The 16,581-nt window shown below is 40.9% G+C and overlaps 1 protein-coding gene across 1 annotated transcript; it reads left to right on the top strand.

Annotated features, from left to right (window-relative positions):
* Positions 1-359: 359 nt before the first annotated feature.
* RABIF (RAB interacting factor) lies at positions 360-2,883 on the top strand. Its single transcript, XM_089514226.1, has 2 exons — positions 360-525; positions 1,922-2,883. Exons 1-2 carry the CDS (start codon positions 391-393, stop codon positions 2,165-2,167), a joined length of 381 nt encoding a protein of 126 aa, XP_089370352.1. The 5' UTR covers positions 360-390; the 3' UTR covers positions 2,168-2,883.
* Positions 2,884-16,581: the final 13,698 nt, after the last annotated feature.

Raw genomic sequence — 16,581 nt, 5'->3', positions numbered from 1 at the left:
GCCAGACAAAGAGTTAAAGCGGTGCCAAACCGGGTTATGTCTCCAATGTGGATGCATCCAGCGAAGGCTAAATGCTTCACGGAATGTCTCAGAATTCCCCAGCATTGAGCCAAGGGGGTTAAAGCCGTCTCAAAGGGAGCGTGTCTGCGGTGGGTTTTGGACCACAGTGAATGAATTCACAGCCCCAAATGGGATTAATTAGCAATGCCAGGGACACACACGAACACCAGGCTCCCAGCCAGGGCTCCCTCTCAGCCTGAGCCTTGGGCGCTGCTTCAGTCTGACTGACTGGGCCAAGGAGGCCTGGCCTGGAATGGCGGCCTCCCTGCTGCGCATGCGCGATGGCGGCCATGGCGCCTCCCTCCTCCTCCTCCTCCGTCGGAGAGCATAATGGCGGCGGCTGAGGCGGCGCTGGGGCCTGAGGAGCTGGTCTGCGCCCAGGGAAGGAACCGCAAGGCCGTCCTGTGCCAGCGCTGCAGCTCCCGCGTCCTTCTGCCCGGGGCCGCTGTCTTCACCCGGAGGGAGGTAGGAGGAGGAAGGAGCCATGCCTCAGGACTCCCTGGAAGAAATAATAGTAATAGCAATAATAACAGTAAGAGAGAGAGAGAGATCTTGCAGCACCTTTGAGACGCACTCAAAGAAACAACATCCAGGGGTAGCCATATATATATATATATATATATGGTTGACCATATATCCAGTCCAATAAAACCTAAACAATGACACCTTCACTGGACCACCCAAAATGCACAATTACATGTTGCAAGCTTTCCAAGTCACACTGGCTTCTTCATCAGGCAAACGGGAGAAAGAAATGGAAGATGTTACTCTACTCACATAAGAGCCTGTGGCTTCTTCACAAAGGAAGGGGACATGCTGGACTCCAAGGAAACATCTCCCTTGAATTGCAAATGGACATTGAATTTCCTTGACTTTGAAAACCTACCAGTGACCTCATGGCCCCCAAAAAGGGCGAGGTGCCAGCCTGCAGATAGCCTCCCTACCATCTGAACTAAGACCAGAAACAGAACAACGCAGGCCTATGACTAACATCTTCCATTTCTTTCTCCTGTTTGCCCAATGAAGAAGCCAGTGTGACTTCAAAAGCTTGCAACATGTAAATATGCATTTTGGGTGGTCGAGTAAAGGTGTCATTGTTTGGATGTCAAAGAAAGATGTTGCCAGCAGGGGCTTTCCTAAATAATAATAACAATAATAATAATAATAATAATAATAGAAATCTTGTAGCACCTTTGAGATTCAAAAAAAGAAAGAAATTGGCAGCAGGAGCTTTCCTAAACTTCAGTCTACTTCCTCAGATGCATCTGGTGGTCCACTCTTTTATGGGCTAGTGAGTAAGGAGACTGAATCATATCCCTTGACACTTGAAAACAGAACTGGGACACAAACAGATGGTAGGATCTAGCGTAATGTAGTAATTTGAACATGGGACTACAATTCTGAAGAACAGGATTCAAATCCTCACTCAGCTATGGAAACCCATTGGGGGATTTTGGGCAAGGCACATTCTCTCAGCCTCAAAGGAAAGCAAAGGCAAACACCCCTCTGAACAAAACTTGCCAAGAAAATCCCATGATAGGGTCACCAAAAGTCAGAAATGTCCTGACAGCATACAACAGGATCTAGATCCAGGATCTAGTGAGAGAGTCTACTCGTAGCTTGACAGAAGGTATCTCAGTATCCAGATCTCAGTATCCAGGAATATCCAAGTACTGTAATAGCAAGGAGAAAAGGCATCCTGTGAGTGTATGAGTGTTGTTTGCCAACGGCTATGTTATCTACTTTTGTATCTGAAGTTCAACTCTTTCCCAAATCATCCCATAGTTCCTCCAGATGGTGCCAGTTCTCTGTCATGTTTCAGAATACCAACAAGTAACCTGTTTGCCTTCTTCTCTGCTAGCTTTTCCTTCCTGCTATGAAGAAGAAGACAGCACTGGTGGGGAACACTGACCCTGAAGGGGATGTCCTGCAAGACCACTGGCTGGTTGATGACATGTTCTCTTTCGAAAATGTTGGTTTCACCAAGGATGTTGGGAATATAAAATTCCTGATCTGTGCAGACTGTGAAATTGGTCCTATTGGCTGGCACTGTTTGGATGACAAAAAGAGTTTCTATGTGGCTTTGGACCGGGTATCTCACAAATGATGGACTGAATGGTGACCAAAAGACGAACAATGAGCCTCCTGCTGGCCAGCTGGACCACTATAAATAATTCTACTACCCTCTAATGAAGAAATGCCAACTTCATAAAGTCAACATGCAACTTTAAAAAACGGTCCAAATATATGGTGTTTGGGGAAAAAGTAAATTGTTTGTCAAATGGGTTATGATTGCCTTGAACCTCTCTCAAGATAAGTCTTGCTCCAATTGGTTTTCATGTTAAGTTTCTTTTGGTGAAAAAAGGCCTTCCCATGGTGGTTCACCTTTTGTCAATATTGAATGCATTAAAATACTGAGACACACTGAACTGTGTATTCTCTGAAAAATAATCATTGTAAATATGACGGAAAATTAAACAGCTAGCCTTTTTTATTATTATTTTACAGCACAATACCTACATTTATGGGTTTTGGCTGCATTTTGGACCAAAAAAGTACAGACTTCTGACTTTAATGTTAGCAGGCCTGACAGCTGCAGTGTCAGATTCCACATTATGATCATAATCTGATACTGAAAGCCAAGTTCTGGCAAGTTGCAGGAGGACATTTTAAATGTGGGGAAGTCAGATAATGTTCAAAGGGTATCCAAAATGTTCAAAGGGTATCCAAAAGACTCATGATAAAACTGTAAAAATAAAATGTAATTGGAGACTCTTAATCTTTCATAAATATTTGTATTTAATTAAACTTAAACTGAGCTCATTTTGTGTTTTGTGATCTGTAAACATATTATGAGGATGAATGTGATGAATCCTGGATATTTAAAATGAATTTGATGAAATGGGGTTTCCAACAATTAGTCTGCCTTTTCTGTATCGACATCAGTTTTTAACAATTTTTTTCTTCTAAAAGATGAGTCATGAAATAAAAGGAAACAAAATCCTAATGCTAAAACAAAATATATTTGATATATGAAATATATCAAAATAGACATTTGTGGGCAAAGTGTTAAAGAGGGTGGTAGCTTCTCAGCTCCAGGTAGTGTGAGCAAAACCTGACTATTTTAATCCATTGCAATCTCAGTTCCAGGGCACTGTCAAACAATACAGTTGTAGCAGTATGATTTCACTTTACTTTAATTGCTATGGTTGCTTCCTCTGGAAACCTAGGTTTTGCAATTTAGGGAAGCACAAGAGCTTTCTGACAGGGAATTCTAAATACCATTGACTGAACAGCAAATCTCAGGATTCCACAGGATATTGCCATGGCAGTTAAGGTGAGGTTTTAGTGCTATAACTGTGCAGTGTGAAAGGACCCAGAGTCTAGTTTCAGCATAAGGACAGACGTGATCCCCCTGGTGTATTTTTATACTACAAATAGTAGGAAAGGCTTAATCTCAATTTTAATCTCAATTTGTTTAATTCTTTTTTAAAGGGGGGGGGGTATTGTGTATATCATTGTAAGATTTTATATGTTGTTCGCCACTTTGATTGTTTTTACAAAAAGCAGTATACAAATAAAAGTTTTATTTTATTATTACTTGGTTCTGCAGGACTTCTCAGCAGCTTTTAACCACAGTGCTCTTCTGCCCTACTCCAAGGTGACCTTAGAGCTCAGAGTATTAAAATGGCTGTGGTATTTCTTGTATGGTCAAGCTCAGAATTAAAAATAGCATTTTCATGTCTTTTCAAAGTGAACTAAGCACTCTCTAAACAGTTGTGTAAGCCAGTTTCCGCCAACAAACTGGGTATTCATTTTACCGACCTTCAAAAGGATAGAAGGCTGAGTCAGCCTGGAGCCATCTGGGATTGAACTCACAACATTGTGGCATTTAATGTAGATCTGGATTAGATCTCTCTTCAACATGGTCTCTGGTGTCTCTTCAATGTCTATATGAAGCAATTAGAAAAGTTCTCTAGAGTTCTGAGCTATATTGCCATCAACAGATTGATGACTGCTTAGCTTTGCCTCTCTTTTCCACCAGTCAGTCCTACTAATGCAGTAACTGGAAGTGGCAGTATTCAGGAGTGGAGTCTTACCATTTCTTGTTTATATGCTAGCTGCAATTCTTCCTGGAGGCAGCAATACCTATGCTCAATTACCCCTGTTATCTCCATACTAGTCCATACTGGATTGTGAAATTATGTGGCATTGCTTCTGAAGTCAGCTCCCAAATTTCAGTTGGTACAAAATATGGCTGAACTTGCTAGCAAAGTCAGAAAGTCTGAAAAGATGACACCATTCTTGCACCAGTGACACTGAAGACAAAGCAATTTTGATCTTGTTTCAAAGTTCAAGTAGTAAACTTTGGGAACTATGGCTCATTACAGAGCGCCGAAAAGCGGCACTCTGCCTGCGCCGTCATTAGTGCTGGCCAACTACAGAATTTTTTTTATTGCAACATCCATAATCCCTTTGCATTATTAGCTAGCTCTTATGGGACTTGCAGGTGAACATCTGGAAATCCTCAGTTGCCTACTAGAGCCCTAAACAGCTTAGGACTAGATTGCTCTGAAGACTGCTTTCTCATGTCAAGTGCTCTAGGAGTCAACAGCCACAAAAATAGCCCTAGGTCCTCATCCCCACAAAATACTGTATAACGTGGTTTTTAGATGGCTATGGGCCATACATTTTACAGTTCACAACTACTTCCAGCTGACATCTGATATTCTAAATCATGGGTGGCCCGCTTATACCATGGGCAGTTAAGATTTGTAGCATGCCAAGTGAAGTGTGCATCCACTTCAGGGTGAGAAATGTATAGCCCTCCTGATTATGTTGAATGACCCTAGCCATTAAAATGAAGAGGAGATACAGGTGTTGCAGTCCAATATCTAACAGCAACATGTTCACCATCTTTGGTCTACCTCTTTTCCAGCACTCCAGTGTTATCAGCTCTATAAAGGTAAAGCTATCCACAAACCATGATGGGCAGTATCTGCACTGTACAGTAGCATTATGTTCCTTAATTTTTGGCCCAGTCAGAATGGCTAATGGTCAGAGATACTGGGAAGTGAAGTCCAAAACATCTGGAGGCGTAAGTAGTAAAACATCATGGGTGGCCTTGCTTAATGAATTACACACTTTGTACCTACTATAATGAGATTGGCTTCTCCAGTCTCTGCATTAAGTTCTTCAGTGACAGAACCTACCATTTCTCCAAGAAATTGCTTTCGCTGCCAAATTGCTGTTAATACATGTCTTGTGATATTCAAACAAAAATTAGCATCCTATAACTGAAGACATTAAATCTTATCCTGTCTATTGAAACAGAAGAAAACAGGTCTTTGTCCTCCCTTCCATGCACCTGGAATGCCCTGAAAGGTATATATAGTACATGGAATTATTTTTCCTCTAACAATATTTCCATTTCAAATGTTCACCTCACGGTGGCACCACTATTCAAGGACTGCAATGTTTCTTTGCTGAGAGATCCAGAAGAGAACATGGTCTTGTTAAAAGCCATGGCTATGCAGATAGCAACAGCTTCCCATTGCCTTTTGTTACCTCTATTTACATTTTCAATACCTCTTTAACAGAATATATTTCACATTCCAATCTAAAAACTATCGTATTTTATTTTATTTAATAACAGCAACAACAGAGAAAGCTTTCCTGGTCCAGAGTTGGCAATACCTTTATTCAGACCAGCCAAAATGGCACAAAAGTGTCCCCCCCCCCCTCCCAGTTCCAGTTCATTTCATCAAGCTAGGTGACACACTGCAGGAGAAGGGAGGAAACAAGAAAGAGCAAAAAGTGAAACCAGACACTGAGGCCATGTAGCCTGCAGTTTAGTTTAGACTTTAGATGGACTTTGCAGACTGAATGAGTTAGTGGGTATTGCAGAGATCAGATTACAAACAGCAATGCATTTTGGGATAAAGAAGCAAAGGCCAATTTCCATATGTTGAAAACAAAGTCCGAACACTGCTCAGATTTCTTTTGTCTTACTTGAAGTGCGCACGTCTGACGTGACTTGGCACAAAACAAAAGCAGTGAGAAAAACTGAGGTCTCCATATTGGCAATGCTGGAGAGTAATTTTAGGTAGTGCCCAATGTTAAAAAGTATCTAATAAATTGTTATATTACCTAGTGCTTGGAGAGAATGATACCTTAACTGCAAAGTCCTCAAGATTTTAGAAAATCTTGCTCTAGTGGCATATTTTGCCCAAAGCAGCCAAAGGCATTTATTTCCCAGAGTTCATAAAACTATGAAGATGTTGGAGCGTGAATCTAGTTACAGTCGCTGGCATTTGACTGGTGTATTAGAATAATAGAATCTTGTGTTGGAAGAGGCCACAAGTCACCTGGGTCCAAAAAAAGCAGTCTCAAACTGGATTATGTCTGCAATGTGTTTTGGACCCTAGTTAAAGTCCCTACAATGCAGAAATACACAACTATTACAGTCCTGAAGGACTGTGTTAAAAGACACCCCCCACCAAAAAAAAGAGTCTATCATCTCCAAGGCAGACTATTCCATTGCTGAACAGCTCTTGCTTTCAGGAGGCTTTTCCTAAGGTTTAGATGGATTTTTCCCCTTGTAATTTGATTCCACTGATTCATGTTCAGGACTCCATCTGCACTGCAGAAATAATGTAGTTTGACACTGCTTTAACTGTCATGGCTCAATACTATGGAATCCTGGGATTCCAGTGCTTTCTGACTTAGAAGGCTAAATAGCTGACAAAACTACAAAACTTGGATAGCTCTTTTAAAGTTCAAATTGGAAATTTAGGTGTGGTACACAAGGTGCTAAAGCGCCATGCTTGAGCCATGCTAGGGTTATGGGACCGTGCAGTAACTCACGGTCCCTAACCCTAGCACGTACTGGTGGTGCAATAATGGGTACCGCCATTATGACATAACGGACGCATAGTATCCACACATCACGCCTCACCAGTTATGTCACTCACGACATAACTGGCGTGGGGGGAAAGAACCCGTTTTTTGTGGGTTCTTTTTCCTCCTCAGAGAAGCCATGCAGTTTGGCAGCTGCAGCTTCCCTGCGGAGGGAAAAAAGCCACCACCACCACTCTGGACTTACCAAGAGGTATGTACCAGGCCTTAGTGATGGGAGCAAACATAAAGCTGCCCACCCTATACCTCTATGTGTCCATTTGTGATGCAGTAAAGGTAAAGGTATTGCCCATCGACAAGGTTGTCAAGTCGTGTCTGATCGTAGGGGACGGTGCCCATCTCTGTTACTAAGCCAAAGAACCAGCACTGTCAGAGACTAATCTGTGATCATGTGGCCAGCATGACTGCACAGAATGCTGTTTACCTTCCCACTGAAGTGGTACCTATTTATCTACTTGCATTTGCATGCTTTCGAACTGCTAGGTTGGCAGAAGCTGGGACTAGTGACAGGAGCTCACCCCATCATGTGGTACCCAGGCCTTGAACTGCCAACCTGCTGATTTTGCAATCAACAGAGTCGGTGTCTTAACCTCTTGAACCACTGCATCCCAAAAACAATTCTGCTCATAATACCTGAGCGAGGAGATAGCAGAGTTGGAAATGGTGTGGGAAAGGGCAACCAATAGAAAGGAGTGCGAGAGAGATTGTGTATAAACTTGCACACCTTCAGGTTGACTGTTGTCTCATGGTGACCCCATGAATTCCATAGGCTGGCTTTTCTTAGGCAAGAAATATTCAGAGGTGGTCTTGCCAATTCCATCCTCTGAAATATAGCCTGCCACACCTGGTATTCATTGACAGTCTCCCATTTGAATACTAACCAGATCTGACCCTGCATATCTTCCAAGATCAGGCAGGATCTGATCCCTTCAGGGTATTTAGGCTGCTAGACATAGGGGGAAAAGGTAGTGTCTAGGCAGTGGCTGGATATGGCCATCTCTTGGGAGTGCTCTTAGCTGTGTTTGGACTAAATGACCCTTGTGGGGTGGTTCCTTGCATTCCCTTCCAAGCCTACGATTCTGTGATTCTCTCTAACTTCAGAGGAGATTCACTGCCCCACTGACCCAGGAATCACCACTCACTACTGGATGCAAGAATACAAAGATGCCCACTGTTGAGGAAGATTTTACAAGGACTGTACTTTTTTTTAAAGGGAAAAATATTCACATGTGAATTTCATTCTGTGGGAAATAGTTTTCCTCAAACAAACATGCAGTAAAAGGCAATGCAATTGGCACAAATATGGTACCAATTCATGACGCATAAGGAAAAAAGAAGCACCTAAGGAGTGCACAGTCCAAAACACACTGTAGAAATAATCCAGTTTGAGATTGCTTTAACTGCCCTGGGTCAGTGCTAGGGAGTGCTATCAACTGTAGTTTTGTGAGACATTTAGCCTTCTCTGTCAGAGAGCTCTGGTGCTACAATAAACTACAATTCCCAGGATTTCCTGGCATTGAGCCAGGGCAGTTAAAGTGGTCTCCAGCTGGATTATTTCTGCAGTGTGTTTTGGACTTACCTTAATAACAAAGTAGCAACTGTACTTCTGCAACAAAGAAAGGGTATGTTAAATCTTTAATGTTGCAAATAACTAATAAATTGTTGCCTGGATTAAGGCAAAAACATAGCAAATTCTTTTCAATCTAATGGCTGGAGCTAGAAGAATATTGGGGTCTTTTGGATTTAAAAAGAGAAGTTTGGTAAAGGGTTGATTTAAAAAATCTAATGATGGAGCTAAGCCCAGTTCCTCCCTAACAGGCTAGACAAGAAATAAACCAAAGGTGTGCACATTTCAGTGTTCAAAATAACAGTAGGAATGGAAGCCTCCCATTTAAATACTATTGAATATAGTAAGATCAAGTTATAATTTCACATGCCTGTCTGTAATATATTTCTGTAATATATTTCCCACCAGTTAATTAAAAGATGTGGAGAAATACTGGACCAATGATTCTATATTAAGTGAAACAGACCTAAATCGAATGTGGTCATATTGGGATTTCTAGTTCCCCCTGCTGTAGCCTTCTCCAGCACTGAAAACCTGTTCTGGAGACTTTCCCAGCCCCAAGTAGTAGTTTTAGGGCAGATGAGGGCTACAGGAAGGAAGGTTAAATTAATTTATCCTTCCACTTGCACTCAGAGAAATTACTTCCGCAGGTGCAAGGAAAGCACTGAATCCTGCCTGAAATGTTCACCTTATGATCAATATTATTAATAGTTTAATCATCTTTCTTTTACCTGTTCCTTTGCACAAACAGAATAGTGCCTTCTTCCAGTGGCCTCAGGATTTAATGCAGGACAAATTAAATGAAATTAATTTGGTTCCAGTCTCATTGCTGGCTATGCTGCTGTCCATCTGACTGTTTGATTAACAGGGACAAATTTAAAGAAATAAAATTGAAAGAGATTTGCGTAATGCTTTTTGAAAATGTATGATATCTCTGATCCTATTTAACTAATTTCATACATACTATATTGTTTTGCTTTGTATCTAGCATACCATTTTGAGACCTGGCTGAGGAGAACTAACAGACCCAAGGAAAGCCAGCATGATTCAAGCATTGAATAATGATTCTGGAGACCAGGGTTTGAATCTCCACTCAGCCATGGAAACCCACTGGGTGACCTTGGGCAAGTCACACACTCTCAACCTCAGAGGAAGGCAAAGGCAAACCCCCTTGAACAAATCTTGCCAGGAAAACCCAGTTATAGGTTTGCCTTGGGGTCACCATAAAATGGAAATTACTTGAAAGCACAACAACAACAGACCCAAGAATACTGTGTCAATAGTTTTGGAAAATTTGCAAAATATGCTCTTTGCTAACAAAATTATGGCATACAGTCCTCAATTACAACAAAATAGCTGAATACTCCTCTGGAAGACGAAGGCCATTTTGGCAACAAAAAAAAAAGCATACCTTTCTTCTCTTTGGTTAAGAATGATATGCTTTAGGGCTTGGGTGGACAAACTTAAGGTAAGCAAGCTCTGATTGGTTTTTGCCCAGAACTCTAAGAGCCACCTGATATAAGAAACCACACTTATAATTAAATCATTCTAGCCAAGTTCCTACATCAAGCACATGGAGTGTAAGACTTTGTCTGTGCAGTTACATGTCCTCCCTCCCAATTGTCAAACTCTGGAGGGCCTCTGTTGTTGGCTGCCAGTGGAGGAGGGAAGCAATTCAGATAATGAAGGAACAGTTGGTTTTGGTTCATTGGGGGGAAAACAAGGCTCTGCTCACAAAGAAAGTATATGTTCCTTTCCCTTCACCAAAGAGCCCAGAACAACTAGATCTTCATTCTCTGAATTGCTACTTCTCTCCTTACCAGTAAGCAACAGCAACTTTGGGGATCCTCACTGAAGTATGATAGTGAGGAGGGGGGTTGTATGCAGTGCAAAGGGCTAGAGAATAGCTCATTGTACCTCATCCAAGCAAAAATACACCCACATTTACAGTTACATATGTCACCAACAGAATGCTGCCCACAGAGTGCAAAAACCGGCTTTCAGCACTGTAACGGAGGTCCAAAACATGCTGCAGAAATAATCCAGTTTGAGACCACTTTAACTGTCCTGGCTCACTGCTATGTAATTCTGGGAATTGTAGTTTATTATGGCACCAGAGCTCTCTGATAGAGAAAGGTAAATGTCTCACAAAAATACGCTTCCCAGAATTCCCTAGCATTGAGCCAGGGCAGTTAAGGCAGTCTCAAACTGGATTATTTCTGCAATGTGCATTGGACATGAGTGACACTCATGGTCTTTCTACAAAACATCCACTCTTGGCTGGTTCAAAGTTTGTTCATTTCAGCACTACAGGTAATGGGGCCCTTTTCCTGCTGAAAACAACTGAGCATTTTTAAAAATTCTTACCAATCTCTTGCAAATCATCCAGAGATCTACCAGTAGATCTATATTCTGCTTGCCTCTAATCCAGGACATTAGTATGTGAAAAGCAACTGCAGGCTTTGTGTTAGAGATGAGAAGAAGAAAATCACACAGAGAAGAAAGCAAGGCTTGGGCATCAGAAACTTCATAGGAAGTTTCTGCCTGGTTTCTTTACTAGAGGTATGATGTAGGATTTTTGGCGGTCTTTGAAGTATTTAACTTATCAGTGCCTTGACCTACAGAATTGTAAATAAATTCAAATATTATAAAATGTTAATATAGGCATACTCTAGTTAATGAAGTAGATATGTTCTTGAGCTTTATTTCTTTAACAGAAATTATGTTACCAGAGATAGAAATGACATGGAAAAAAATAGAGATAGGTTCTTACACTACAAAAAAAGAAGAGCAGCTGAATATGTTTCAGCAAACCTTTTATTCTAAACTAAAACATAAGGCATACTGTATGTGAAGTGAAACAACCAAGTCCTGTAAGCCTTGAATAAGTAAACAAAAATATTTTAAATTTCAAGATACCACTTGAAAGCTTCTTCCAAAATTCATCCTGAGATTGTTTTTTCTTTCTTTCAACAGCCTCCATTTTTCTGATGATTTTCATTTTTAAGGTGAAATGTATAGATTTGTGCTTTTTTAATATGTCAGGGGAGCTGGTGAGGCAAATTAATCTGCTTTCCACTTTTCTTTCTGTTTGCTCTTCACAGTAAGAGCAAACAGTGATTTTGAAGGCAGCTTTTTACCTTGCCTGTTCTACATAAACACACACAGCTACAGTAGCATCACCAAGAGTAGAATCTCATTCTTTCCCAGGTCAAGCGTTATTGCACTGTTTACTGCAAATACACTGTTGTAACCCAACTCTGAAAGTCTTTCTCCAACCCTCCTTCACTACCTTCCATGTGCCAATGCTGTAAACACACACACAAAAAAAAAAACTTCCAGCTAGACAGAAGACAAGAAAAGGAGTCGGTTAGTTGGGTTCCTGTAAAAAGGTTGTAAAAAAGAATTTCTTTGCCAGATGCTTTTGTTAACTGAAGTATGCCTGTATAGGCCAAACTTCTAAGCATGTGTAGTTCCACTTTCTCCCACCACTTGGCATCTCTCAGATGGGCCTCAGATGCTGGTCACTTACTGGAGGAACAGGGAGGCAATTCACACTATAGAGAAACAGCTGGGTGCAGTTTGGGGAGCGGAAGAAATTATTGTGCACTCTAAAATGGGGTGCACTCACCCTTTCTTTCCCCCAAGAGCTCAGAGTAGCTGGATCTTCATGTTCTGAATTACCCCACCACCACCACCACCTTCTCCACTGGTGAATGAGAGCAGGTAGGGGACAGGGCTTGATGGTGGCTGGGTAATGGGAACTTTTTGGATGGAGTGCAAAGGAAAATAAATTGTCCTCTGTTTCCCATCCAAAATAGGGCTTATGTGTGTGCAAGATGTCAGACACAAACTACTAGCAACCCCCTTTGACAGGGGACCATTCCCAGGTAAGTGCTTCACTCCTGAAAACTGTCCACACTCAATAATAATGGGCTGAGCATAGTATTGTGTACCTTTTTATATTGATAGAATACCTTGATTATATATTGCTGCATAATTGTTTAGAGAAAAACTCACATGGACTTTTTGGACAGCCTCATTGCCCTAGATTGGACTCTGTTTTTCTATTTCTGGCACCAAATGTCCTGGTAGTCTCAAGTGTCCTTCTTCATCATAAGCACAGCAGTATGGTGATGTGCAGTTGGCAGCAGAGGGAAGTGCATCTTACATACTGTGCTTGTGAAACTGTTCCTTCAGGGGAAATAGCAATTCTAGCTATTATGGCTTCATCTAACTATGCCATTAAAAATAGCATTTCTCCTCATAAATCAGCTTTCTGTCATATGCTGGAACACCTCCCTAATCACTAGATAGCGTGCAAGTGCATAGCATGAATCTGGGACTCGTTCCAAAAGCAGATGCTTCACTTGAAAGTGGTGGGATCTTGTCAAAACATGAGCTGAAATCTGCCTTTACTGATAATTGAATCAAATGTTCAGTGTTCCATTCCTTTCACCAGTTCTGAAAACACTTCATGATTTTGGAGAGGTCACTGACAATAAATAGTGACTTAAACTTTTAACAGATAGAATCAGATATTGGTATCACACATTTTTAGTACAAAATCTACTGTACTTTGCTTCAATACTTATAAAGACTAAAGTGCAAAAAATATGAAATACCTTTATATCTATTCCTGAGCATTGTTACCAGGTATGCTTTCAGATATGGTATGAATTCATACACATTCTGAACATATATGCCTATAAGGGACATTTGAACATGGCAGTAGATCATTTAAGACTGACTGGAGTCAATTACCGATATCGACATGTAGAATAATCAAAATATTCATAATGACTGCATAGATCACATATTATGGTAGAGCATCATAAATGGCAAACCGTACGTGTATAACACCAATAGCTAGCACAGTTGCTTCAGGATGGAGAAATATTCAACAACAAGTTCACAAGGCTGAGAGGATGTCGGGTTAAGCATCCTGATGTCCATGGGTTCCTATGAAGAGAAGGGGAAAACAATGGGGCAATAAAGAATTTCCCCTCAATCACATGTATATGCACACCAGAGAGAGAGGGAGGAGACAGAAGAAGGTTTGAAGGTGGCAGAAACTGAGTTTTTTAAGCCGAAATAGACTTTCCTGAAGAGAAGCTGGGAAGCATTGTATTTCTGGCTGGAGCAGACCAAGATGAGAAGGACAGGTTAACCAAGTTCTTGCCAACCCAGAAACACTCCAGACTATAATTTCTTGACATTGTCCCCAGATGTTTCTGATATTTATAAAGAAACTGAAGAGGCTGAGAATTTGGAAACCTTTCATTTGGGCATGTGAAGCATCACCTGTCTAACACTAACACACTTCACAACCAGCTGCAGGATGTCAGGTATACATCAGTGCATCTCAAGAAGTGGATTGATATCCATGAAAACTCATGCTAAAATAAACTGATTAGTCACTAAGGTTGCTGACGTATTCCTTGATATTGCCCCACGCTCTTTTCTAATTTCCTTTGATTTATACCAGGTAAAGGAGAAAGTTGTTCAGCAAGTGACCTGTAGCTTGTTTCACCTCTGGTGTTGTCTCTGTGTCTGATGACCCTGCCCTTCACCCCACCAGTTTCAAAGGACATCAGCCATTCACTGATAGAGAACTTCCAGAGGAGATCTATATTTTCCACTCATTTTGGTACATACAAATATATGGGCTGGCACACAGGAACACAGTTAAACATATGTAAGCAAGAGTTATGCATCCATAACTGCTCTGTATTCATGATCCCTACATAAGTCACAACCATGACACTATTACCGCTATTGTAACTGCCCTCCCAAACCTACTCTATTGAGCATCAGCCATACTAAGAAAAGGAGGTCGAGGGGTGGATGACATTTCCACCCTTTTCCCATTGGTGAACAAAGCTGCCAAAATCAGAAACAGTCACAATGCTGGTTGCAGCCTCACTCACTGGCAGGAGTGGGTTGGAAAACTCATCCACTTTCATTCCAATAACCAGCAGAATGGATTTCTTTCTCTCATTGCAGTTGATGCCCAGTAGAATAGGTTTGGGAGCTCTGGGCCAGGAGACTCTACTTAGTTATTCATACATAACTAAGTAGGTGATGGAGAATTCAAGGCATAATCTTTATTGCACCCTCACCTTAATCTTTATTCTACCCTAATGTGAGATTCATCCAACCTGAACAAATAAATTACCGATGGATTGCTGATTCTGATATAGACAAGATTTAACAAATAATGTCCAAGGACCTATTGTATCCCACAAAATTTCTTAAACTTTGGCTGTATATGGCCAAATGTTAATGTAAAATCCACATTATGATATTACAGGCTGATCAAGTATGCTAAAGGAAAGTGCAGCCCAGCATCCATATAACTCAGTACTGCAAAGCTACTGTAGCAAAGGCAGGAAAAGGTATTAAGCAAGATATATTAGCATAGCAAATGTATTCCATCAGCCTGCATCTACTTTCAATTGCCTTCTCTCCTACACAGATCTTTCAGACGGAGAGTGATACAGTCCCAAAGAATCACATTAAATGTATGTCATAAATCTACTCACATAACCAGTTACTATATCCAAACTCAAGTAAAGTCATAGATGGCAGTTACTGTCAAACAAAACATCAGGTTCAAACAATTTAAAATGTTTAAAAATTGTGATGGACTGTGTTGCAAACCACTGTACTATGTGGATTGCTCCACAGTTATAAAAATAAAAGTCACCAGGTGTACTATGTAGGTGTTTAAAGTTCCTCAAGCTTACCTAACTCACTGAAGAATGTAAAATAATCCCAAGTCTATCTTGCCTGGCCTGCCTGACTAGATAGTAAATAAGTCACATACAGCAATTATAGCAGGCAGGCAACTCCCAGAGCAGTAAATACTCCTCTGGTTTCTTGCCAGGTTCCATCTGCCCTCCCCCTCCATGTTTGTACCTGGCCAAGTGCAGTCCTTCCACAAATCATCCATGATAAAGGATGAATTAAATCATTCAGAGTCATAAGCTCCTACTGGCAAGGGTACAAGTGCAAAATTGATAACGGTTACAGCACTAATTTACATGAGGAAGAGATTCTGGGAGATTCAGAAATATCCTGATAAGGAGTGCGTCTACATTGTAGAAATAATGCAGTTTGCCACCGAGTCCTGTAGCTCCATCCTATGGGATCCCGGGATTTGTAGTTTTACAAGGTCTTTAGCCTTTCTTTCAAAGTGTGTTGGTGTTTCACAAAACTACAAACCCCAGGATTCTGTAGGATGCTTGTGCCAGCTAAAGTAATGTCAAACCACATTATTTCTAAAGTGCAGTGCAGTTCTTCTTGAATGATTCACAATAACCCCCAAGTATAGCAAATCTCATGGTCCATGTCCAAAGTAATGGACATAAAGTAGAAATCTTCCATTCATGTTGCTGTTACAGAACCTCACTAAACAATATGAAACAATCCCTTATTGCCCTAATCTCTTCTTCAACAATATAGGAGTAATTATTAATACTGCAAGGGAGATTATTAGGATTATGGGAAACAACCAGATTTAGATTACACCCAGTGTGAGTAAAACTAGCTGTGATGTCATTATACAGTCATCCCTCCATATTTGCGGATTTGATTATTCACGGATTTCATTAATATGTTCTCTCTAGGACTGTCTAGGTCCTCCAGTGCAACTCTGTGGTCAACTTTAAACGTTGCACTGAAAGACCATTTGTAGCTACTCCAGTGTGATTCTATAGTCAGTGTATGTTGGACATTGACCACAGAGTTGCACTGGAGGACCTAGAGATTCCTAGAGAGGTGTCCTCTCAGGTAAAAACAGTGTTTTTGTTCTTTGTGGTTTTTCCATATTCACGGGGGTCTTGTTCCCCTAACCCTAGCAAATATGGAAGGAAAACTGTAGTTGAAACTAAACCAATTCCAATCAGTTCTCTCTAAATATGAATAATTCTGTAGCCACCCTCTATGGAGGAATGTGAAGGCTGAAATAATCTGGTTTGACATCACTTTAACTGTCATGGCTCCATGCTATGGAATTCAGGGAATGATAGTTC

The sequence above is a fragment of the Sceloporus occidentalis genome, unplaced genomic scaffold (genome assembly GCF_023333645.1).
Source record: "Sceloporus occidentalis isolate IW3139 unplaced genomic scaffold, rSceOcc1.0.p SCAF_3, whole genome shotgun sequence".
Taxonomy (NCBI): domain Eukaryota; kingdom Metazoa; phylum Chordata; class Lepidosauria; order Squamata; family Phrynosomatidae; genus Sceloporus; species Sceloporus occidentalis.
The sequence above is the reverse complement of the archived record's forward strand: the minus strand, read 5'-3'. Positions and strand labels throughout refer to the sequence as shown.